The following is a 27,609-nucleotide window of genomic DNA, read 5'->3' as shown; positions in this document are numbered from 1 at the left end:
ACTTTGATTGCTCCCGGCTTGAAAGATAAGCAAGGGCAGCAAAAGAATCGAAAGAAAAAGAAAACACTATTATTATGTTATCTCGGAAAACAAATATATATATTTAGTAGTGATTGGTGGACCCATAGGGCCACAAATTACTTCCTTATGTGATGATAACATTAACACAATTTTTTTTTGTTGTAAACTAATTGGTTTGTTGGTTTTCAAAAATAATGTGTTCTTTAAGCTAAAAAAAATGCATGTGAAAAACACATACTATTAAAAAATATGTGTTTTTCACATGTTAATGATACATGTCACTTTTAGAGGTTGGTTTGTAAAAAAGTTATTACAAACCAATTTGTAGGAAATTTCTGTATAAACGGAGAATGAAGATAATAAAGGTTGGCCAATACAAAACTCATCTCTAACGGTCTTTCTTGAGTTATTCTATTCATTACTCTCTCATGTTTCTTCCATCCTCTCAAAGTCTATGTGACGTGACTTTCCAACCAAAAAATCAATTTTTATACACCAAATATCATACATAATGAGTAATTCTATTTGTAGCTCTCCATAAAACCTATGTGGCGTAGTCCCCCAACTAACAACATAATCTTCATACACCAAAAGTTATAAAAATTACATGGGCATAGTTTTCCTCCAAATTCAGTTTGAGGAACTTCCTTTAATCCAGTCTATAAAAATGACATATGTCCATTTTTTAATAACATGTGAGATGCATATGAGTTTTTAAAATTATTTATTCCAACTTTGTCAATATTATTAAAAAAATATATACATCTTACATGTTCAAATGACATATCATTTTTATAAATTGAGTTGAAAAAAATTCCTTCAACCGAGTTTTGAAGAAAACTCTACCCAAGTATGCAACATAAGTCTCGAAGGATGAGAGAAAAATAGGAAAGTAATCATAGGGAACACGCCAAGTAGCATTTGAGTGGATATGAGGAAAATAAGTAAGGTAATGCATTAGTCATCTTTCTTGGATAACACTACAATGTAGAGAAAAAAATACCCATGTTGCCCTCCACAAGTTGAATCGTAAAACCACCAAACTAGAACAAAGAGAGACTTCACTTTGATGACTGGAGAGACTCCACCAAGTGAAAGTTGTTTTGTGTGGGTCACGAAATTATTTGCTCCTCTTGCCCCCGGCTCTATGAGGCTCTTTGCACGGAGCTCCTCCTAAGTACTCCTAAGTCCTAAGTACTTAGCTTCTCCAAAGTATATATATATATATATATGACATGTCCACACAAAGATCAACGGACACTTTTACATTATTCCAGTAAAATAGGAGGAGTATGTAAGGGATCTATAACGAGTTTATATTAGGTAAGTGAGAGAGTAATCAGTTAGGGCAGTTGAGTTGGGTCAAAGGAAATTGGGCTTAGTTATCAAAATAGTTAGCAAATATAAGCCAAAGTTGTAGAAGAGATCGATGCCAAAAATGATAAGGCTTTTGTAAGCAGTTCAGTTCTTGGAGCCAGACTAAGTTCGAATTAGTCATTGTAGTTTTCATTCAATTTCAATATACAAATTCGGTATCATCATCTCATTCGTTCTCCTAAATCATGCAAATCACCTCCTACAGCTGGTTTGGGGTTGGCCAGATGGACAATAGGGGTGGCCTAAACCACACAATTGTAGTCTGTTAGTTTGGCTAATGAAATGGTGATGGAAGTACTAAATTGGTATTTACCCATAAGTCACTTACCATCTGTGATACAGATTCAAACCTAGGTGAAAAAAAAAAATAAAAACATGAAAACCTAGGTACTAAAAAGATGAGAAATGCTACACATTCCAAATTTTCTTCTCAAAAGTTGATTCACAAATAATGTGTTACCATTACATGATTTGGTAATACACTTTCCAAAATAATAAATCTCATGAAATGGTGACACATCATTTGAGAACTAACTTTTGGGAGAAAAATTTAGGATGTGTAGCACTCCTAAAAAGATTATTTAACCCTTATATATATATATATATATATCATACTCCATGTGTACTAGAGTTGCACCCATCTGCACTTTGATAATATATCTTTATTTAAAAATAAAAGTTAAAAAAAAAATTAAAAATTAAAAAATTAAATGAAGCCTAAAGATTACACCATTTTAGATGAAAATAGTTACACTTCTTTTCCTAAGCAGAATGAAAATGGCAATAGCAACTTTGTTATTTTGCTTCTGTTGTTTCAAGGTCTGCTAGTGATCCAGCCATATTTCAACGAAAAAAAAAAATGCCTGTCTGTATGAAAGAATTCTGAGTAATTCTAGAAACCTCTCTTGTCTTGTGTTTCTTGAAAAATGAGGTGTTTTTTAAAATCACAATTTGATCAAAATCTAATAGTAATCAATCACAAGTATAGTGGTGATTTTAAGAGCCACATCATCCTTAGAGGGATATAAGAAGGACTTATAACATTACTCAAAAATTTCACATATATGTGGTTAGATTGAACCCTGAGGTAAAAAGACCATAGATTCTCCATTCTTATATCATAAGCCTTATCTTGCTATCAACTAATCATGATAATAAATAAGATCAAACAAATTATCGTTTAAACAAACACACAAAAAACTGATGAAACAGCTCCATATCGAATCAGACTATAATTCTTGATGCAGCCAAACATGAGTAGAAATGGGACAATTTTCTTGATTTGTATATGGTGTTTTATATATATATATATATATATATATAAGAGAAAGTAGTATATATCGTTAAATATCAGACTCCTGTATTGTCTTATTTTTCCTCGAAGCTATTTTTATTCACGCAGAGCCCTTATTTGCTGATGAAATGACAAGTTAGTTCATCCATAATGATCAGCAGATATCGACACGTATTCAATCGCATCAACACGTGGCACATATTTAATTTTTTTTTAAAAAAATTTAAAAAAATGTATATTTTTGTTTAAATTAAAAAAAAAATGTTTTTTTTTTTAAATACATTTTTTTTTTAAAAAAAATTAAATTAAATATGTACCACGTATCGACGTCTGATTAGTCCACGTGTCAGTCCTAACGGTCAACTAAACGAATAGACTAACTTTGTCACTTATCAAAACCACAGAGACCTCCTATGATAAAAATGAAACCCCAGGGAAAAAAAAAATAAAGTTGAAAAACCCTAGGGGGGTTTGTAGTATTTAACCCTATACATATATGTTACCTTCATATAATTTCATTTTTAATATTTTTTTATATTATTATTTTAATTTTGTAATGAATACATCTTAAGTTTAGAGAAATTCTCTTTCTAGTATAATAGATATAACTTGAATTGTTATTGTGAGTCATGATATGGATATATGTGTTTGTCTATGTATAAATATGTATGTACATAATGAATTAATATACATACTATAGTCTATAAGACATAGATATAAATTTAACATTCAATTTAATTTGTTTAATTAACTCAAATGATAGAATCATAACAATAATTAATTAACTAATAATTATTATGGATTTACAAAAAAAAAAAAAAAAATGATATTCATTCATGATAAAGAATGAATAAGTTAATTGAGCAGCTCGTGAACAAACACAAATTCGCTCGAAAATTAAATGAACTAAGCTTGAACAAATTATCTAGTTCAGTGATAAGCTCAACCTCCGCTCGTGTAAAAAATAAAATTAAATGAATAGAGCTTTAACATTAAATACTCGGCTCGATTACCGCCCTAATTGAGACCTACTTTACACTTGCCTTCTGCATTGATTTGCAGCACTGGAAAAATACTCCTTGTATGCAGAGCCACCGTTGACACATGCTGTTTGCTATTCCAGAATCAGGCTATAAGAAAGGGAGATAGAAGTATAAGCCGCAGTTATGATGTTACGTCATTGACAGATATGTCAATTATCTGTCTAGCAGCAATCACTCTGTCCAAAGTTTCGTCTGGAACTGTGATTCCAGATGTCTCCAAATCTGCAACAATTGCAATGGCTGCATCTAGCTCCCCAAGGTCGAGACATAGCAAGATGATTTCATCATAAAGGTCACTGCAATAGAAGAAAACTAGATAAGATAAAAGTTTTGTGGTAGTGGTTTGGAAGTGCCAATAAAGAAATGCAATTTAAGGCTTTCTGACCAATGATATATCATTGTTGAAATTCCTTACAAGCACGCTATGTAGCCAAAGGCAAGAAAACTATAAGAAACAATAGAAAAGACTCCTGCTTTTGCATCAATATGATGCATAAAAAATCTAGAAAAAGTCCATCCACACTGTCCCACCAATCATGTAGTTCTCAAATTACATTCTTTTGCGTAAAATATTGGTCTCCAAGAGAACTAATTTATCCATGCAATATTTTGAACATTTTCTTAATATGCACACAGCCGAACTTTCAAAAATGACATAACAACCAACATCTAGATGTCCAAAGCACGTACAGTCCATGGAAAATGGAAAAACTAGATCAAGAAAATCCAACATCTAATGTTCTATCTTTTCTTCCCCTCCCCCTCAAATGAAGCACATGATCTTACCTCCCAAATGTATAGCCAAGACTGTGTGTTGTCTGCAGGATCTTCAAGAAAGCCAACGGTAATGGAGCCTTTATAGCAGCACGCAAGATCATTGCACAATCGCCAATAGTTGGTGTTCCACCCAATTCTATTACCTGAAAGTGCATTATTTCATTCATTCAAGAACACATGGTTAAAGCAGATAATTCTATGGTAACAGTAAATTTTCCACTTTCCACATCAATGAAACGACAAAACCAAATCCTTTAGGCTAAGTTTTACCATATTCTTAGGGAATCCCATCTGATATGCAGAGCATGAAATGGCTATATATGTTTATTTAAGGAGTTTTGCACAGGCTCATCAAGTCCCAAAATACAGAGATATGGATAAACGTTGCTGATATAGATCAAAGCTGATTTTGTTTATAGATGTTTGGATTCATGAAAATCCTAATGAAATTTCAGGGACGTCCAAAAGAGAAATTTATAAGAAAACAAGACTAATAAAGACTATTACAATGACCAAAATACCCCCAAACCCTAATGACTCACAAACCCTAATAACTCTTCTAACAAATACATACAGTTCCTGTCAAGTACAGAAAGTTCATATACATGTATGTGACACACTTCTTTTGATAAATTTAGTGTTAATAGATGATGCTTTAAGCTTTGAGTTTCAAGAAGAAAAGAAAGATTTAAGGTTTACTTAAGCAAAGAGAAAGAGAGCCGAATCTAGGCTCTGTAAATGGCATTGAAACTTCTATGGCAATTGTCAAAAAACTGATTACAAAAGGCTGGTAATCTAATAACTAATGCAGGCTATGCTATCCCCCTTACATCTTGGTTACTTGAGCAAAATGACAACACATTTTTTTTTATTTTTTTTTTTATAGGTAATATCAATTTATAAAAAGTGCAAGGGGCGCAACCCATGTACATAGGAAGTATACAATAGAGCCCACATATACAATAACTTTTAAGCTGAAAATGAAGCACATAATTCTAGAAATTTCGTAAGCGTTGAAACTTGCGATGAATGCCACAATACTCTCTAGGAAAAAAGTGTTTGGAGCACCCTTTTCTTCAACTCTATAAGTACAAGTTCACGGTCCTCAAAACTCAATGCATTCATTTTTCTCCATAAGCACCACATTACACACAGAGGAGCCATTCTCCAAATTTGAAGAACTGTACGATTACCCCTTTGTCCTCTCCAACTTCCCAAACATTCCTTCATCCTACCCGCCATCACCCATGTAACACCAAACAGCTGACAAACCATGTTCCATACCTCTCTATAGCAACTTCACAATGCAATAATAAATGATCAATAGATTCACCACTATTCTTGCACATACAACACCATTCCGTCACTATAATGTTCTTCTACGTAAATTGTCCAATGTTAATATTTTTCCCATCACCGCCATCCACACGAAAAAAGCAAAATGACAACACATACAAAACATTACAAAAAATGACAGAAAATTCCCTGCATCATGACTTTCCCTCCAAAAAAGAAACTTGTCCTTAAGTTGGAAGAGCTACTGTTAAATCATCACTTGTCTTAAAAGCTTAAGCTTATAAGAAAAGGTAAATTTAATCATTTAATCAACAATTTAACACTCACTCTCAAATGTGGGATCAAACTCAATTTTAATAGGTGAGACCCAACACATAAAATATTTAATTTAAATAGTGAGTTGATTGACGGAATCAGAGTTTGAATTTAGAGCCTTTAACTTTGATACCATGTTAAATCACCACTTATGCCAAAAACTTAAGCTCATAGGAAGATGTAAAGTTAATCATTTAATCATTACTTTAACAATTACTTGGGCATTCAAAAATAGATAACGAAAAAAAGAAGAGTGATTTCAATGAAGGAAGAGAGAGGCACCCAAGCAAAGGAAATAAAAAAAAAAATAAAAAAAAAAGGAAGAAAAGGAAGAATATGAAGAAAGAAAGAGAAATGAGGAATGGATGTACAATATGAAATAAGTGAGCTCAATGAAAATTAGGATTACTAGTGTCACATGTGAAGAAACTGAGAGAAAGATATAGGAACTTGCCTTCAACATAACTTTAATTGCTAACTCAACTTCCCATTCCTGTGACCATCTTCGTGGAGGTGTGTTCCTTAGTTCTCTATCCCATGTCCAACCCCAAGCATCAGCTATTGTATACATGTCTGACACATCAAACACCTTCCTTTTTCTCAGTTCCTTGAATGCCTCAAATATATCCTCAGGAAACCAGTCATCATCATCATCATCCTACATCCATAAACAAAAAATATTCTAAGGTAAGACCTTATATCTGAAAAAAATGGTCTCAATCAAAACATAGTGGAAACAAAAACCAAAAACGAGTATACACAGTTTTACACCTAGCTTGTGCCTTAAAAGTTCTAATTAAAGAATCGAAACACATTTGACTGAGAAACCAAATAAAGAAACCAGACAAGCAAAACAATTTGAACATACTAAATATTCAGTAGCTTTGAATATGATAAAAGTAGAATTCCTGAAAGACATATGCCAAGAACTTACATATTAGGATCTTTAAGTCAAAAAAGCATACATTTTCCTTTGAAGTTATCTTAAATGATCATATTTAAATAAACAACTTCATCCCAACAGGACAATTGTTGGACTGTCAAAGATGTTAGAACCACGAAGCTTTTCAGATTTATGTTTTTGAAGTGTCTGTATTACTCAAATTTGAGAAACGAAAGAATGAAGTTGATTAAAACATGACACTTTATAATTTGTAGTTCCAGTCATCAATGGATATAGTAAATTTATCACATTTATAGAAATTATAAAGCCAAAAAGACCCAAAACACTAACATAACATCCATCAGTAAAGTGGAGAGTGACAAAGCATTCAAATATAACATGTATTATGGGATAGAGACTGTCAATTCCCATATACATCCATCAGGGCTATCTTCTTCAGATTGAAATATTAGAAAAATGCAATTGAGACGCTGTAAATCTAGTACACAGGAAGTATACAAGAGCTACACAATAATAAAGAAAAAGGAAAAAAAAAAATGTAGATCTAAGATTAAACAGATCTAAGGAATTGAAAAATGCCCTAGAAGAAAAACTACCAATCTTTCTCATCTAACAGAAAAGTGGTGTTAGGAGTAGTAATTTCATTCCACTAATGGTAATTCAATTCCCACAAAAGTCCTCGCATTCCTCTCCCTCAAAATTCTCCACATCAAGCATTGTGGTATTACATTCGATATAATACTACTCTAGTGTGTATTGAAGCATCCAATAACTCCATCATTGACAGGCATAATCTATGAGAGTCCAAACAGTGATAATACTAACAACTGTAACTCCCAAGCAACAATGCAGTGAAGAAGGCTAAGGTTCATTGTCTCCCTACTTTGTACATTCAGTCTTAGTCTGTTATTATTTTCCCGAGCTTCCGAAAATATGGTGTCAAATCTTTACCATGTTCCACAATCTTAGTTAAAAAACCACCATTGACGGAATGCTTTCTTCCAATAGATCACCATGGAAAAGCAAAACCCTAAGCCTCCTCACAAAGTCTGATAACTATCCATCCCATCCTGTCCACCTTCCTCCCACTAACATCTAATATTTTCATTCAGCTACATGAGTCCTTTTTCCAAATGATTCGGACTTGTTATGACTTTTATTTCAATATTTCCGAAATAGCATGAAAACATAATAGATGGCATGATAAAGAACAATCAAAATCAGGTAATCGACCAGCAAATAGTACTAATTAAGAACATGTTTAAATAATTAACTTGATCCAAATAATAAAAACAAAAATGAGAAGTAGTAAGAAATTAAACCATTATGGACTTTCATACCTCCACAGATATTCGAGAGGATCTTCTCCTTGTCTTTTTGGATGAGGTAGTTGTTTGGTCAGAATCTTTCAACAATTGGACTCCAATCATTTGAAGAGGCTTCTTGGCTTCAACTTCCTTGTCCTTCACCCTGTCTCCATCTTGGCTCTCAGTCTGCTCTGCCTCCTCTTCATCAGCCTCATCATCTTCAACCTCTTTTGCAACGTCTTCTACATCAACATCATCCAACACATCTGGAGGTTCTAATTTGCCCATGTCCACAGGTTTTCCATGATCGCCATTAAAGCCTTCTCCAAGGAAGCGGCGTTTCCAGAACTCTGTATTTCCTTCTTCCAACTTGATTCGAGAAATTAGTTCATCCACCTCTTCATCAACCTGCCAGATGGATCATACTTAAATCGGTATCAATTTAACTTCGAAGAGAAAGACCATGCTGAACATATATAAATTGAGATATGCATACTAAGGAAACATGAATCTGATCTAAACAAAAGAGAATATCAGTTTTCATAGCAGGAGAAGAATTGTAAATAAGATTAACCTCTTCTTCTTCCTCCTCAACAGGTGGAACCCAAAGGGGCCGACCACGAGAGCGATTTATTCTCCTTGCTTTTTGCACACGCTGATAAAGAACATTTCTAGTTCCATCTGTCGGCAGACCTTGTGCTTCTAGTTCTTCCTTCAGTTCAGATACTATCATCTTACTTGCAGCCTTGGGCTTTAAAATGTTCTGCTCAGGACCCTTTATAATTTTCCTTAACCGCTCCTCCACTCTGATATAATCATATTCAGATGCATACCCTAAGGCTGCCAGTCCCTCATTCTGTAAGGTTTTCAAAAGTTTTCGATGATATGTCTTCGAATCCTCAAGACATCTTTGCTTGAAGGAGGCTTCCATTGGGTTTGAGTATATAAATCCTACAGCATCTGGATCTAGAGGAGTTTTTCCCCTTCGAGGCACCCAACGTTTGCGCTCACCAGTAAGCCCACCCTCTGCAATATACCTGATTCATGTGAAAAGACAATCAATACCTTAACAATAAAATTATGGTCACAAAATGCACTAGACCAATGCTAAAATATGCCTGAACAAAATTAAAAGAAATAAAATAACAATATAAAATTTAATGCAAAACTAGAATGTATCATGACCAAGGTTTTTGTAATGATGGTTTTTGTTTCCCTTTGAAGAGTGTTTGGCGGACTAAGGTCCCTTGAGGATGGCAATTTTTGTTTGGTCAGCAGCCTTAGGAAAGATCCTTACTATGAACAACCTCCGAAAGCAGAGGACGTCATTGTGGTTGATAGATGTTGTATGTATAAAAGGAATGAAGAGTCCATGGACCATCTTCTTCTTCATTACGAGGCTACATGTGCCATTTGGAATGTTTTATCTAGTCGATTCAAGTCGTCTTGGATTATGCATAGACAAGTAGTCAACTTATTTGCTTGTTAGTGGACTGCTAGCAGTACTCGGAAAGCTACTGTGTGGAAGATAGTGCCTTTGTGCTTTTGTGGAGTACATAGAGTGAAAAGAATGATAGAAGCTTTGAGCACTATTATTTTTTTTTTTGATAAGTAATATTTTATATCAAAAGCGCAGAGGGGCACAACCCTAGTACACAGGAAGTATACAAGGGAAACGACTAACTAGAAGAAGAGAAAAGAACAAGAAAATCAAGAAAGCTAATAACTAAAGGAGCGAGCCAAGCCGCTGTCCATGAGTAGAGGGTATGGAAAAAGAAGGCCGTGAGTTCCTCCAAGGATCGCTCGGAATCCTGAAAGCATCTCTCATTCCTTTCTAACCATAGGCACCACACAATGCATTGAGGAACCATTTTCCAAACAACGCCACTCTTGGAGCGACCTCCTGACCACCAACAAGCAAATAATCCCTCCACCTTCTTAGGCATGACCCAAGACAATCCAAAACGGCTGAAGATGGCGTACCATAAGGATCGAGCGATCTCACAGTGAAGGAACAAATGATCAATAGACTCCCCATCATTTTTGCACAAATAACATCTATTGATTATGATAAAATTCCTTTTTCTGAGATTATCAAGAGTGAGAATCTTCCCTAGCACCGCCGTCCAAGTAAGGAAAGCCACTCTCGAAGGTGCCTTGGTACCCCAAATACTCTTCCAAGGAAAAGGATCAGCCTCTTTACTTACCAAGACATCATAGAAAGATCTAACATCAAACTTCCCTCGTCTAGACGGGATCCACCAAATTCTGTCCTCCCCTCCCCTTCTCATTCTCTGGGAATATAACAGAGTATAGAACGAGGCTAACACTTCCAATTCCCAATCGTGAACCGACCGAAAGAAACTAACATTCCATTGGCGGGTTCCACCCATAATCTCCAAATTGTCGGCAATGGACGCATCTTTAGCATTAGCTATATTGTGAAGGCCTGGGAAAGATTCTTTCAGCGTTATATCTCCACACCAAACATCATCCCAAAATCTTATATGAGACCCATCTCCTGGATCAAATTTAATATGTTTAGAGAAGGAGATTAAGTCTTTATTTTTTAATACCTTGTATCTTTGAACAACTGTTGTTGTTTCTCATTTGGTGATTACCTATTATGATTTTCTTGTTCTTTTTGCTTTTATTAGTTAGGTGGCTTCTCTTGTATACCTCTTGTGTACCCGAAGACGTCTTACATTTTTAGTGAAATTTCGATTACTTGTAAAAAAAATTCTTATTGTTGTTCAAGATTTGAGTAATATTTCTTTAGTAGATAATTTATTATTTCCACCAAAACGCTTTAAAATCGCATATTTTTAAAATTTTGATCCTTTACTTTCTATCATCCAAATCTAGCCTCTAGGTTGTTTGATCATCTTTCTTCAAGTTTTTATCAGCATGTTTCTTCACAATTTCTTCCCAACGAAAGCAAAATCTTCCTCGAGCAATTATGCAAAGATAACCATATGTACATGGTATGCTTGTGCATATATGGAAACATAATGAAAAAGGTAGTTTACAATAATTTAAACATTGATCCAAACTAGTAAATAATCTGTAGTTGAGTATTTCCTAGAGATACATTACGTGTATTTGAACCAAGACAAATTTGCTCCTTCCATTGCTTACATGGAGGTAGGGTTAGAGAAGATTGTGAGTCAAGGACTTGAAAAGAGGGAGGGTTATTAGGCCCAATGGATCCATCCAGAGTAATAAGATGAAGTTTTGATGAGCAAAATGTTGAAATAAATTGACATAGATTTGCAGGATTTTGTCAGAACAGCAAACTTAATGACCTTGGGCTGTTTGCTAATGGCTTAAGCCCGTGTTATGGAATCCCACATTGGTTGGGTCTTTCCACATACTAGCTTAAGCCTTTAAACTGGATTGTCATGACCCAAGGAGGCATTAGCTACATTTGCATGATACTCTAGACGGACTAGCACAAACGGAGCCCCTTACTCACTTATATAGCCTGAAAACCCCACATTGGTTGGATGTGTGCTGGTTAATATACTTGTGAGGCCTCTCCACCAAGTAGTTTAAACTTTTCAGTTGCGCCCTTTATTATGTAGAAAGGCTTTTGGCTTTTGTGAGGGGAAAATATAGAAGGCATGCACAAATTATGGCATATTTAAGAAGAAGAAGCAACAGAAGAGCAAGAAAGAGAACAGAGGAAAAAACTAGCCAACCATGGCTTCCAAACACTCAATTTTCCATTATTCAGTGCATTTGTTGTGTGTTCATCAATATTACATCATTACAAATCTGTCTTATGTTAATATTTAGTCCTAATTAGACTTCGATGAAAGAAAAAAAGAAAAAGAAACTCATAATCTAAAAAATGCAAACCATAGCAGACTCCGAGTAAGTTACAACAACAAGAAGTGAGTTACTGACAGTCGAAGTCAAGTTTGTTGGGTGGTCTACTATAGGAGAAGATTACAATCTCTATTATATCCTCAGATTTGTCTATCATGAAATCAATGCCACTAAAAGAAAAAAATTATTAACATAAATTAATATAAAGATTAAAAACAATATTGCTGTGCACAATAGGGAGGCAGAGCATTAAGAAAATCTGATATTAAGATGCTGAAAAACAGAGAGTTGAGTTTCAATAACATATGCTATTTCTTTTTATTTTTGTAAATCATAAGGAATTTTATTAAAAACAATGGGAAGGGTATAGCCCTGGTACACAGGAACATATGCTTTTTAGTTGCAACAGTTTTTATTTTTTTTTATTTTTTTTATATCCTAAATGAAATAATTACAGAAATAAATATAGAAAAAAAAGCACTTTCAGCAACTGTAGTGGACTGATTATAAAGCAAACCTAGCAATGTAATCAATCTCATATCCAAGTTCCGCTTCTTCTTGTAGAGGTTCAATCCATGAGCTCACTAAAGTCCGGTACTTTCTGCTCAAGATCATGGCCCGTGAAGGAATCGGTTGGTTATCTTTCGCCATAGCATCTAAAGCTTCTAGCAAGTCAACAACCCTGCCTGAATTTACAAAAGAATACTAGCTCAGAAAGATTTCTAAATTTAGGTCCAAGAAAGAAAAATCCAAACCATTGGTGAAGAAAACCAAAAATATTGTTTGAACCTATCACATGATTCAAGAGTTAGTACTTCTAAAAAAGAAATAAGCCTAAAAACTAGAGCAAGGAACTATTTAAACACTACAAACCTAGATCAGAGGGATGTCACCGACTTTTTGATGCAGGGCATTTTCTGAAATTTTTGTAAGTATTAGCTGTTAGAAAGTATAAATAACAGATTATCGGTTTCTTCTTGTTGTAGTTTGCGTGAATGGTTTAGACAAAAAAGGTGAAGGCACATCATTGTTGTATTGTTCAACTTGTTACGTAGCTTACCACACACATCTTATTATATAGGTTTAGAAAAAACATAACAATGACCAAAATATCCTCAAACCCTAATAACTCTTCTAACACTCCCCCTCAAGTTGGAACATATATATTATATAACCCCAGCTTGGAAGAAACAAGAAACGAAAAACACCTAGAAAAACATACTCTAACACTCCCTCAAGCTGAAACAGCTTCAACACTGGTCAAAACCTCGTCAGAAAACTACAACGTGCAGTTGGATCTCGCCATAAAACACCAAGGCCGGTAGGATCTTGCCAGAAAACATCAAGGACTGGTCGGAACCCACTGCAAAACACCATGGCCGGTTGAATCTCACTGCAAAACAGCCAAGAGTTGATTGGATCTCATCGCAAAACACAAAGCCGGTCGGATCTCACCGCAAAACACCAAGGCTGGTAAAATCTCGCCAAAAAAAACCAATAACTAGTCAGAAACCACTGCAAAACACCAAGGCTGGTCGGATCTCGACAACCAACAACGACGACAACTTGAACAAGAATTACTTAAACGGGCTAAAAAATAATTGAATCAGACGAGAAAGTTGCTGAACCAGTTTCAAGCTACACTGAACCAGATCAAACACCACTAAACCGGGCTATAAAACTCACTAAACTGGTCAATAAATGCACTGAACCGGATGTGAAAGATGATGAACCGGACTCAGCGGATCTTACGCTGAAACCAGTCAAAAACAAAATGACCTGGCTGTGAACTAAATCGGAGTAGAAGCAATGCAATGAAGTAATCCTTATCCTCCATAAGAATATCCTTATTCTCAAGAAGGAATAGCAACCACCACCAGCCAAACAGAGACCCTCTTCTCCAACCACACGCCGAAAACTCGCCAGCAACGACCAGGAATGGCTGAAAACGACCACAACCCACCGGTCACACCTTAGAACACCATAGAAGTTGCCAGAGAACTCAAAATCTGCCAAAAAAGGCCACAATAGCCACCGAAAAGAACTAAAACCACCAAAAGTTGCCAGGCTTTTCGGGAAGTTCGCCATAAACAGGCAGATGTCACCTCATCGCAAGCGATCAACAATTGTCGAAGACAACCATGGAAGCACCCACTGAGGCCCTCAATAACCAAAAACGCAGATGACCACTAAAAGTAGAAGGTATCTCCACTAGAGAAGGTATATCAGTCCCTCCTAATATGTTTCCACAAACTCATCCCACAAGACCCGTTGACAACTTTTAGAGTGCTACCCACTCACCAAACTACCATATATATAATGACGGAAAACTCCTCCAAGGCATGGCCACTTTGTGTACCCACCCCTGTTGGATAAACCTCAAATCCCAGCAAAGCCCTCTTCACACGGATCGGGTAATACTTCGGTTTTAATGGCGGGCTAGGCCTAAGGAATTGTTTGCACTTAAGGGGATTCAAACCTTAGACCTAATAGAAATGCTACCAACACCAAAGCCATTACCACTTGAGCCAACCATCTAGGGTTAGAACCACCATATTATTATCCATGACCTATCGTCAAAAAGCATCTCATCTCGATAGCATACCTTCATAACTGCTTTCCTAACAGGGCCTGAATGAACGTGAGCAAACTCCTACTCTCCAAACGTCAAAGATTAACAGGAATAAAAACCTTCTTTCAATTAACAAGATGGAACTTAGTCTCATTATGCAAGCCACCCCACAAGAAATTCCTACTTTTTATCCGATCAGCAATATCGACCAGGATAGGGAAGAGAGTAAGGAAATATGCAGGCAGGTTAGAAAGCATGCTCTTGATCAACGTTAACCTACTTCCCTTGGATAGATAGTCTTTTCCAGCCTGCTAATCTTCTCTCTATTTCTCAATAATTGTATCTCAAATAAATTTACCCATGAAAATTGCAACCATAAATGATATATTGCACATAATCAAATTGATGAATGTAAACACATTGGTTCGACTAATTAATCATGACACTATTAGGATGTGAAAATTGGTCCATATGGTTATCGTATAAGCTCAGAAAGTTTCTTCATTTATCGAGGACATATCCTCCAGTTTGTTCAATGAAAATTCTTTTACCAGATGTTTAGTTAAGGATATCTTGTTCTTTTTTTTTTTGTTAAGTATCATTTGTGAATATCAAACATCCATTTGGCGTACTTCTAATGTAAAAATTGATGGAATAGCAAAACCTTCTGTCTTACACAAGTTGCATGTGGAAATATATCAATGAAATATATTCTTTTCAATTTAAACAAAGCCTAGCTTCAAAACTTCTCCTTCCAACTATGCTAAAATTTTTCCTGAATCCATTTAAATCGAATTGTTTCAAAATAGCACGGGAAAGCTTGTAAGCCACACATTCAAGGAGTGCCATGCATCGAAAGGTCAAGGGTAGTTGTGGCTAGGTTCAAGGTTATGACATGATTTAATAGGGTCATACGGGCTATTTCAAAATGCAGAGTGTGTTAAAACAGCAGAACATAGAGATATGGCAGTGCACAAAGAGAAAGAAGTAAAGGATAAAGAGACCAAAGGAGAGCACTAAGAAATCTTGCCTCAAAACCAAATACCCATAAGTCATTATTAACACAGACCATTTTCTTATATGGGATGCTTGACATACATTATTGATTGTTGGTCCACTTCCTAAAAGCTTAAACTTTTTAACCAGACAGTTTCAAACATGGTATAAGGGCATTGGTAGAAAATCACCAATCCCAAATGCTTAAACTAATGGAAAGTGATATTTAATTATTTATATAAATTTCTAACACACCAATGCATGGGATTTGAAATCAAATTGCAAGAATAGATATGGGAGAAAATTTGGATACATAACCTCCTACTGTGAAACCATATCAGTAACCATGAACCCTCAAAGCCGAAGTTTTATTAGGAAGGCAGTGAAGACAGAATATCAAGCTCACCAACAATAACGATTAACAGACCACATTTATAGTCTCTAGTACACTTGCAAGTAAAATGACTCCCAAACATACGTTGACCTAATATGAAAATTTACAAACAATCTTTTACCAAATAAGTTCTTAGCTTAAAACCCAAGAAAGCACATACAAGACTCTGAAACCACTAGAAACCCTAGACCAAACTTAGTAATAATGAGCCCAATCTCCATGCAGGCAGCATGCGGGCTCCACAAAATAGAAGTCCATGATTGCCACAACTGATGATAACACACTTCACAGTTTTTATTTTTATTTTTTATAAGTAATCGAAATTTCATTTAAAACGAGAGGGTCCAACCCAATTTAAGACAGGTTGTTTGAAACCACATGAATTACAATGGATCATTTAAGACACAAAAACACCTCTACACTTCATTCAAGTAATGTATCTAACTAATAACTTTCGAGATGCTATATATGGACTCAATGGACACTGTTTTGGCCTTCTATAAACAAGTTTAGGCATCAGCTTCTTGGTCTCAATATAGCATAATAGCGTAAGGTCTTTGAAGAAGTATTGTTTATGACAGTTTGGTTCCCTTGCTACCTGGCTTGCACATATAACTGCAGTTGGCTTAACTTCTAACTACCACAATTGCATAATATGTTAGGCTACAACTTCAATAAAAAAAATTAGGTTGCATGATTCAAATTCTGTAGCAAATATGTAAAGAAATGAGAGGAACAAATTAAAGGCTTAGAAAATGTGAAAATTTACTTGAAGAATAAAAAATTTGCATACCTTCTCGACATAAGGCCCGAAGATACAAAGATAGTGGATCACCAAAGTTTCCTTCATTATGTAAAACTTTCATTCCCCCTTCAAAGTTTCTAAGGGCACGAAAATGTCGAATAGCTTCTCCTATGACACAATACTTGGTAAAGCACTCTACTAACAGCCTGAACATGGAAGAATGATGCTATGTATCAATTATTAAAATTAGAAAAATGAGTTGAATTCAAGATTTCCCAGAGAAGTTAAAAAGCATGGTTAGAGCATAGTTCTAACATGCACCATCCTCATGTAATACTACATAGAGAAAAATCAAAATTTAGTTCCATTTAGCAAATGACCAAGGGCAAAGAACCATAAGTTCAGATGAAACCAGCCAAGTGAATTCATATTTGGTCCCAAGAGCACCAAGCAAGATACAGGCACCACTTTCAATTTTGCTTCTATATCCACCTACTCACAAGAATTTTACAGAAATGGTAAGTGTTACAGCTAATTCTTCCCAGATCATTTTGAATAAACTATGACACTTATGCCATGTGCTTGGTGCTTATACTTTGCCCAAGCGAGAATAAAAAACTTCAGTCTTTACACTCCACCTTACAAAGCTATGGTCATGATACCAGAATAAATGCAATCCTGATAAAAGCCTATCTTGTATTTGAATTCACAAATGCACCCTTAGGTGTGGCAAGAGAACAATAACCAAAGTAAACTATGATCCTTCCCGAAAGAATTTAATACACTTAAAACAGGTCACATATTCATTCAGGAATCCAAGGCTCCAAGAAAAGAGTCAATCATTATACATTAGGATGATGTAACACCTTGAAAACTTTACAAAGGACTATATCTACTTCATATTGCAGATTATCTAGCTGTAAAGTTCATCTTTGCTAGCAAAAGGCATCTCCCAATTCAATATTGAAGCTGGAGAATGAAAGACCAAAGCAAAGCAGGGCCCACTAGTTCACTTTGCCCAGCTTACTAGATAGCATGAGCCTAGTCTTTTATTGTACCTCTATGTTTTTTCTTGTTTATTATTATGTTTTTAGTGTCTCTGAAGGGTCATGTAACTTTTAATGAATCTGAGTGATGTTCCCAGTGCCAGAGTCCATATGGGTGAGATGCTCCTAAATATCATTGGCAGTAAGGAGATAGATGCAAGAAGATCCAATATGCGGCTCGATACTATTCAACATAAGGGAGATAATTTGATTATCTTCCTCGTCCCAAAGGCTAGTGGAAAGGTTTCCTCGATGTTAAGTGTTGATACAATCATTTCCCTCTCAGGAATACCTCCATGGATCGCACCCAATAGATATAGTTTCTTCCATTTAACTTCACAGAAGTCATAGGAGCATTAACCATAGGAGCCGAAGTGATCAAATCAGATTTAATGGTCATGATGTATGTGTAATCCACCACACAGTGTACCAACAATACAATTAATCCCAATCAATGCAAGCAGCAAATAACCACTTCAAAAAAATTTGTTGGAAAACCCACTAGCAGTACTAAGCTGGCTGAAGTATGCTAAAACCGAACCAGAACTGGCCGAAAATGACACAACCGGTCTAAACTGGCCAAAAAATGAATCAAACTGATCTGAACTGGAAAAAATTCGATCAAATGTACCGAGTGGTGACTTACATTGGCAAGACAACCCAAATCGGAATGGGTCAGATTGACGAACCAGCTTACCCCTATATAGGAACTGGTCTGACTTGACTTGGAGTTGGGCTAAACTGGCCTGACCCATTCTCAGTTTGGGCTGGACCTGGCCCAAGCTGAAACACGGATATCTGTTCTTGGATTAAGAATGGCTTGACTTGAGCTATGGATATCCTTATCCTTGATAGGAGACAGAGCACCCAAAGCCAAACAACTTTCTTCTTCTCTGAAAGCCACCAAAAATTTGCCGGTGACTACTACGACAACATAGAAAGAGACCACCACTAATCACAACCGCACCATATCCACTGCAAACCCACTCACTGAACCAAACCACCACTACACTATCTCCGACCACCGCAGATGACACCAACCGCCATTGATATCATCTACCACACCAACCAACCACCTTGATCAATTCTTTTAAAACAGGGAAATACTTAAAACCTAGCAAACATGATCACGGTTGGCTACACCAAACCCACCAACGACGATAGAACCAACAATGGCAATGACAGCGACATCACACCAGTGATGACAGTGATCTCGACGCCATTGCTCTCCTAACACGGGCACTAAGCCCAGCACCTCAATCTCTTTCGATCAGTAGCAAGACCAAACTGGCTACAAATTAGTTAATTGATTGTAACACTTGTAACTGAGTCTGCTTAGAGTTGTTGAACTAATTTCACTATAAATAAGCCCATTTGGAGATTGTAATGCATTAAAGAAGAAATCCAAAATTTAGTTCTATTGTTTAGAGGTTAGGTACCTTGAATCAGCCCATTTCAATTGAGTCCATTTCAAAATCAATTCCTTTCCATTAACCCATTCATCTAAACAATACTTGCAATTTATTTCTCATAAAAAAAATAAAAAATAAAAAAACTCAAAAAATTATGTACATTACAAGTAGGGGGGGCCGTCTGTGTTTTCAAGCTAAGAGTGGAAGACCCAATTAGGGTTTCTAGAACCCTAAAAATTTCAAGAGGAGCACACCTTCAGGTTTCAAACTAAATAGTTTTTCTTTTTGATAGGTAATATCAATGTATATAAAAGCGCAAAGGGGCGCAACCCATGTACACAGGAAGTATATAATAGAGCCCACGTGTACAAATGCTTTTAAGTTTTGAAAGAAGCACATAAATCTAAGAATTCCGCAAGCGTTGAAGCTTGCGATGAATGCCACATTACTCTCCATGAGAACAGAGTTTGGAGCACCCTTTTCTTCAACTCTATGAGTACACCACATTACACACAGAGGAGCCATTCTCCAAATGTGCATAATTGTACGATTACCCCTTCGACCTCTCCAACTTCCCAAACATTCCTTCATCCTACCTGGCATCACCCACGTAACACCAAACATCTAAAAAACCATGTTCCATACCTTTATAGCAACCTCACAATGCAATAATAAATGATCAATTGATTCACCACTATGCCTGCACATACAACACCACTCAGTCACTATAATGTTTTTTTTACGTAAATTGTCCAAAGTTAATATTTTCCCCAGCATCGTCGTCCACACAAAGAAAGCCACTCTTCGAGGTGCTTTACTCTTCCAAGGACCATTCGTCAATGCCGAATTAACACTTACCTAATAGTATGACCTCGCCTCAAAATTCTCTCTTCGAAGGCATCCAACAAATTTTATCCACCCCACCATGCCTAACCTGTTGGGAATACTGTAACTCGAAAAATCGCGAAATCTCTTCCATTTCCCAATCATGAATAGGTCGAATAAACATTACATTCCAATGAATAGCACCATTTGCTATATCCATATTCTCCTCCACCCATGCCTCCTTTGTGCATGCTATATTGAACAAGGCTGGAAACAGAATCTTCAATGGTGACTCCCCACATTCTGCCAAAACAACACTCTAGAACTGTCTCCTACCTCAAATCGCACATGCTGCTTAAAATTATCCCACCCCCTTCGAATACATTTCCACACTCCCACCCCATAGGGTCGTCCTACTTCCTTGTAGCACCAATCACCCCTCATCGTATCATATTTAACCACGCATCACCCTCATTGACAAACCTCCACCACGCATCACCCTCATTGGCAAACCTCCACAACCATTTACCTAACAAAGCTCAATTGACCTGAATCAAGTTCCTTAGCCCTAATCCCCCCACCTCCATCGGCATGCAAACCTTGGACCATTTTACCAAATGAAACTTGAATTTGTCACCTACACCTCCACACAAGAAGTCTCTTTGTATTTTTTCTATATGCTTCGCCACTCTCACTAGAATCTGAAACATAGATAAATAATACGTGGGTATGTTAGAGAGGGTGCTTTTAATCATCGTTAGCCTACCACCCTTGGATAAACACATCCGCTTCTACCCTGCCAACTTAGTCTGCATCTTCTCAATGACATTGTTCCATATAGTTGGGTCCTTATAATGAGCACCCAAAGGTAAACCCAAGTATGTAAACGGCACCGAATCCACTCCACACCCAAGTATTCTTGACAAGCCTTCCACATCTCCCACCTCACCTATAGGGGCAATAACAGACTTTGACAGATTTATTTTCAACCCCGAAACTGCTTCGAAACACAGCAGCAAACATCTCTAATTACGAAGTTGTTCCACCTTTGGCTCGCAAAAGATAAGCGTGTCATCTGCGAATGATAAGTGTGACACTACCATTACCTCAAAACGTTGCGAACCCACCGAAAATCCAGACGTAAGATCTCTCTCAACCATTGCATTCATCATCCTGCTAAATGCCTCCATCACCAACACAAATAATAGAGGAGACAAAGGGTCCCCTTGTCTCACTCCTCGAGAGCTACTGAAAAAACCTGCAGGCATTCCATTAATGAGGACAGATAAACGTACCGTAGAGACACAATGATGAATCCACAGTACGTTTCTCTGTTCTCATTAATGGAACGCTTGCAAGTTTTTTCAGTAGCTCTCGAGGAGTGAGACAAGGGGACCCTTTGTCTCCTTTATTATTTATGTTGGTGATGGAGGCATTTAGCAAGATGATGAATGCAATAATAGAGAGAGATCTTATGTCTAGATCTACGGTGGGCTCGCAACATTCTGAGGCAATGGTAGTGTCACACTTATTATTCGCAGATGACACACTTATCTTCTGTGAGCCAAAGGCAGAACAACTTCATAATTTGAGATGTTTGTTACTGTGTTTTGAAGCGGTTTCGGCTTTGAAAATAAATCTGTCAAAGTCTAATATTGTCCCTATAGGTGAGGTGGGAGATGTGGAAGGTTTTTCAAGAATACTTGGGTGTGGAATGGATTCAGTACCGTTTACATACTTGGGTTTGCCATTGGGTGCTCATTATAAGGATCCATCTATATGGAATAATGTCAGATGGAGACTAAGTTGGCAGGGTGGAAGAGGATGTATTTATCCAATGGTGGTAGGCTAACGATGATTAAAAGCACTCTGTCTAACCTACCCACTTATTATTTATCTCTGTTCTAGATTCCAGTAGGAGTGGCGAAGCGTATAGAAAAAATACACAGAGACTTCTTGCGGGGAGCTATCGGTGACGAATTCAAATTTTATTTGGTAAACTGGTCCAAGGTTTGCATGCCGATGAAGGTGGGGGGATAAGGGGTAAGAAATTTGATTCAGTTCAATCAAGCTTTGTTAGGTAAATGGTTGTGGAGGTTTGCCAATGATGGAGATGCTTGGTGGAGGAAATTAGTGGAGGTTAAATATGATACGATGAGGGGTGGTTGGTGCTCCAAGGAAGTAGGGGGACCCTATAGCGTGGGAGTGTGGAAATGTATTCAGAGGGGGTGGGATAATTTTAAGCAGCATGTGCGGTTTGAGGTAGGAGATGGTTCTAGAGTGTTGTTTTGGCATGATCTGTGGTGTGGGGAGTTACCTTTGAAGATTCTTTTTCCAGCCTTGTCCAATATAGCATGCGCAAAGGAGCCATGGGTGGAGGAGAATATGGATATAGCGCATGGTGTTATTCATTGTAATGTTATGTTTATTTGACCTGTTCATGATTGGGAAATGGAAGCGGTTTCGCGTTTTTTTGAGTTACTGTATTCCCAACAGATTAGGCATGGTGGTTTGGATAAAATTTGTTGGATTCCCTCGAAGAGGAAGAATTTTGAAGTGAAGTCATACTATCAGGTAATAGTTAATCCAACACCTGTGGTTGGTCCTTGGAAGAGTATTTGGAAGAGTAAAGCTCATTCGAGAGTCGCTTTTTTTGTATGGGCGGCGGTGTTGGAAAAAATATTAACATTGGACAATTTACGTAAGAAGAACATTATAATGACAGAGTGGTGTTGTATGTGCAAGCACAATGGAGTATCAATTGATCATTTATTATTGCATTGTGAGGTTGCTATTGAGGTATGGAGCATGGTTCTTCAGCTCTTTGGTGTTGCGTGAGTGATGCCGGGTAGGATAAAGGAATGTTTGGGAAGTTGGAGGGGACAAAGTGGTAATCGTACAGTTCTGCAAATTTAAAGAATGGTTCCTTTGTGTGTAATGTGGTGTCTATGGAGAAAAAGGAATGCACGGAGTTTTGAGGACTGTGAACTTGGACTCATCGAGTTGAAGAAAAAGGTGCTTCAAACACTTTACTCGTGGAGAGTAATGTGGCATTCGTTGTAAGCTTCAACACTTGCTGAATTTTTAGATTTATGTGCTTTATTCTCAGCTTAAAAGCTATTGTATATGTGGGCTCTATTGTATACTACCTGTATACATGGGTTGCGCCCCTTTGCGCTTATATATACGAATTGATATTACCTATCAAAAAATAACAAAATTAAGATACATAGGATATTTTAAATTTATCTTGTACTAAGGCATTTTGGAAAAGAAAAAAAACAATTCATACAGAATTCCTAGAAATAAGTCAAACATGAGAATATCGTACTTTTGGGAGTCTCATAAAACCCCTTGCAAACCAAACGAGGCATTATTACATTCCCAAGCATTCAGATTTCCACGCATCAGAGAGCTAGTGAATTATTGTGATTTGGGGCTTATTGGTATCTGTTTTTTTTATTTTTGGTTTGCGTGTTTAAACTTAAACAATGACCCTAAATTCTTAATTCCTGGAGATTGCTACGAATTTGTGGAATATTTATAAATAAACCACGTATGCAATAACTAGAACTCTTATTGATTCACTTATTTGTTTTGTTAAGGAGTCCTATGAAAACCACTAGTTTTCCAAATTTAAAACAGAGCACTGGAACAGTGCTTAATATTTTATTTTTATCAAACTGTAGAAATTTGATATTGGTACAAAATTTATTGTGCATTAATGCTGACTCACAGTCCTCTAATGAAGAAAATCGGCTTGGATAAATGGGTGTCGATCGGGTGGTCAGATAAATGCTTAATTTTGAAAAATACCTAGTGTCAGGTTTTTCTGTGAACTTGATAATGACATGCCTGTGTTCGAGGATTGGTAACGAATTTCAAATTGATTTTTTAGTACGAAACATGCCAAATAAATAACTTAAGATCTGAAAGATTTAGAGGCAATTTTTAGATGCCTCTTAAGGTGTCAGATTGATTTATAAATCTGTTGTGTCTGCTGTCCCTAACAGTCTGTTCACTGATATATGATCATAACTTCGGAAGAATTCATAATAAATAGTAGTGAATATGGGCATTAAATTTTAAGGGCATTTAATACATAATATAAAATTTACATATGCATCGTTTTGGAGTTAAAATTTGTGTAGTGAGTAATAAAAAAAATCGAGCGGATGTCCCTGAGGGACAGTTTTGATAGTTTTCTGTTAACATGGTTCTACTATTGTGAATTTGTTCACTTTTGTGAAGTTTACTGACACCAATGGAGTTTTTGGAATTGCCTATGACATTTAGGTGTCTAAGACATGGTTAAAAGTTCCGGGTAGGTTAGGATAGTTGAGGTAGAGAGGTGTATCAAGGTTCAAATCTAAAGAAAATAAATATGATTTATTGAGATCTTCTATCCTTACGTTTAACTAGGTGAATTCAGCTGAACACATTTGTAAGATAGGAAAAAAATACAAAATGATATTAATTTTAGGGTTAAATACTTTATTAGTACTTGGGTTTGCATTTTTTTTTTAATTTTTTCCCACCTGGGGTTCAAATCCTATAATAAATGGTACCTGACTTAAGGGAAAAGACCAACTTAATACCTCTGTTAGGTTCCGTTAGCTAACGGAATGCCACGTGTTGTCACATATAAATCCACATGTCCAAAAAAATATTAAAAAATTAATTAAAAAAACTAAAACCTAAAAAAAAAATGAAACTTTATGGGGTGGCCCAACCACCCCATTTTGGCCATTGGGGTTGGCTTCAACCACCCCAGGCCAGCCGCAGGGGTGTGGCCGAAGCCACCCCCATGGCATCTGGGGGTGGCTCGACCACCCCAAGTTGTCTGCATGGGGTGGCTTCATGGCATCTTGGGGTGGCTCGGCCACCCCCAAGGCCCTTGGGGGTGGTTCGGTCACCCCCAAACCACCCTATAAATTTTTTATTTTTTTTTAGGTTTTAGTTTTTTAATTATTATTATTTTAAATTTTTTAAAACACGTGGATTATCTATGTGATGACACGTGTGACAGAGTGTGACGAAACCTAATGGAGGTACTAAGTTGGTCTTATCTCATAAGTCAGGTACCATTTATGATATGATTCAAACCTCAAGTGGGAAAAAATAAAAGTGTGCAAACCCAGATACTAATAAAATATTTAACCCTTAATTTTACTTAAAACACTTTATGACCATAAATGCCATTTATTGAGAAAGCTTTCTTCTAATTAAGCCTCACTAGGAAAGATATTAGCTTACGCGTAGGTCTTCACATTAGGCTGCACACGCTTGTGGTCTTCAACCATCATGCCTAGTAACTCAGCAACATCTTGCACCCTACATGTCATATTAAAACACCAAGTTAAAGAAAGTGATACAACATAATAACTTGAATTAGAAATAAAAATTAAAAATAAAAAACAATAAAAAAAAAAAAAAAAAAAAACTTATAAAAGTATTCAAATTCCATGTGTTTAGCTCAAAAAAGTAAGTAGAACCTCAAGACAACTTTCAAGAGAAAAAGCTCTCAAACTTTGTGTAACACTCCGGTCCCATATTGAGAAGAAGAGTTGCTCACATAGAATGGGTGGTTTATGGAAAAGCATCCATAGGTGCTAATTTAGGTGAAATTGGACTTTACAAGTGATTTAGGAAAAACCCTAAATTTTGGAGTGATAGACAAAATGTAGCTTGCACTTTTTTTTGGGTCATTACAAATGGTATTAAAGTCACTTAGTAATGCCATATGGTACTGTCAGCACTGCATGGCGTGGCCATGGCGAGGATGTTAGATGTTTAAGAGGAGAGGGGGGAGGGGAGTTTGTCATGCCCCGGTCCCATATTTTTTTTGATAAGTACTAATGATATAAAGCAAAAGCACAGAGGGGCGCAACCCACATATACGGGAAGTATAAAAAGAGAGCGCCTAAGAGGAAGAGAAATGAAAGAGGAAGTCAGAAAAACTAATCACTAAAGGAGCAAGCCAAGCGGCCGTCAAAGAGTAAAGAGTAAAGAAGAAAAGATGAGTAAGTTCCTCTACAGTCCTAGTGAAATTCTCAAAACATCTAGCATTTCTTTCGTTTCATATACACCACATAAGACAAAGAGGGATCATCTTCCACACTACCACGCTTAGAGAACATCCTCCCGACCACCAGCAATCGAACAAGTCCCTTACCCTGCAAGGCATGACCCAAAGCAACCCAAACCGACTAAAAATAGTATGCCAAAGAGCACTTGTGATCTCACAGTGGAGAAGAAGATGATCGACTGACTCTCCGGTCTTCTTGCACATACAACACCATTCCACTACCACAAGGTTCCTCTTACGCAAATTATCGTGAGTCAAAATTTTGCCTAGGGCCACGGTCCACCCAAAAAAAACCACGTGCAGAGGCACCTTAGTGTGCCAAATACTCTTCCAAGGAAACACCTCATGATCAAAGTTGGACAAGGCCTTGAAGAGCGACTTAACCTCGAACTTACCCTTCTTAGACGAGGACCAACGAATATGATCCACAGTACCTATGGAAATCTTGCAAGAGTACAACCGATCAAAGAAAGAAGAAACCATATCCATCTCCCAATCCTAGACGGGCCACACAAAAATGACATTCCACTCGACAACCCCATTCCTCCAAGTAAAGTTATCCTTCACCCAAGCTTCTTTGTATCTAACAATACTGAACAAGGACGAGAAGGCATGCTTCAAAGAATTTTCCCCACACCAAATATCATGCCAGAAACGAACTTTCGAACCCACCCCCACCTCAAACCGAATACCTTTGGCAAAGAAGTTCCAACCTTGTCGAATATGCTTCCATAAGCCCACACCATGAGAGCCCGAAACCTCCTTTGTGCACCACCTACCATCCTGGTCTTCATACTTAGCTTTAATAATCTTGCACCAAAGAGCCTCACTCTCATTCGCATATCTCCAAAGCCATTTCCCCAAGAGAACTTGATTAAACTGATGTACCTTTCGAATGCCAAGACCACCGGAGCGCAGGGGACAACAAACTTGATTCCAACTTACAAGATGCAACTTAGGCTCATCTCCCATCCCTCCCCACAAGAAATCTCTTGGACTTTCTCAAGCCTTTTTGCTACACTCATAGGACTTGGAAACAGAGACAAAAAGTAAGTCGGAAGATTAGACAACGTACTCGTAATGAGAGTTAAACGGCCTCCCTTAGAGAGATACATTCTCTTCCAACCTGCCATCTGACGCTCCATCTTTTCGATCACATCATTCCACATAACCGTATCCTTAAACGACGCCCCAAGAGGCAGACCCAAATACTTCATAGGCAAATCGGCAACACTACACCCAAGGATATTAACTTGCCTCAATGTTCTCCACCTCCCCAATAGCCACAATTTTTGACTTTCCAAGATTAACTCTCAAACCCGAAACAGCTTCAAAACATAAGAGAATGAGGTGCACTTACCGGATT

The 27,609-nt window shown here is 36.9% G+C and overlaps 1 protein-coding gene across 2 annotated transcripts in view; it reads right to left on the bottom strand.

The window, feature by feature from the left end:
* Nucleotides 1-3,506: 3,506 nt before the first annotated feature.
* The window catches only part of LOC132171229 (uncharacterized), a 32,428-nt gene continuing 8,325 nt past the window's right edge, over nt 3,507-27,609 (bottom strand). For both annotated transcript variants that reach the window (XM_059582494.1, XM_059582495.1), the window contains exons 6-13: nt 25,412-25,489; nt 16,921-17,078; nt 12,683-12,851; nt 8,909-9,371; nt 8,368-8,742; nt 6,578-6,781; nt 4,522-4,655; nt 3,507-4,031 (exon numbers count right to left, since the gene is read on the bottom strand). In XM_059582494.1, the coding sequence (XP_059438477.1) occupies nt 3,857-4,031; nt 4,522-4,655; nt 6,578-6,781; nt 8,368-8,742; nt 8,909-9,371; nt 12,683-12,851; nt 16,921-17,078; nt 25,412-25,489 (1,756 nt within the window). In that variant the 3' untranslated portion in view covers nt 3,507-3,856. The remainder of the gene's footprint in view (nt 4,032-4,521; nt 4,656-6,577; nt 6,782-8,367; nt 8,743-8,908; nt 9,372-12,682; nt 12,852-16,920; nt 17,079-25,411; nt 25,490-27,609) is intronic.

This window comes from Corylus avellana, chromosome ca2, assembly GCF_901000735.1.
Source record: "Corylus avellana chromosome ca2, CavTom2PMs-1.0".
Classification (NCBI taxonomy): Eukaryota; Viridiplantae; Streptophyta; class Magnoliopsida; order Fagales; family Betulaceae; genus Corylus; species Corylus avellana.
This window is presented reverse-complemented; position numbering and strand designations above follow the sequence as displayed.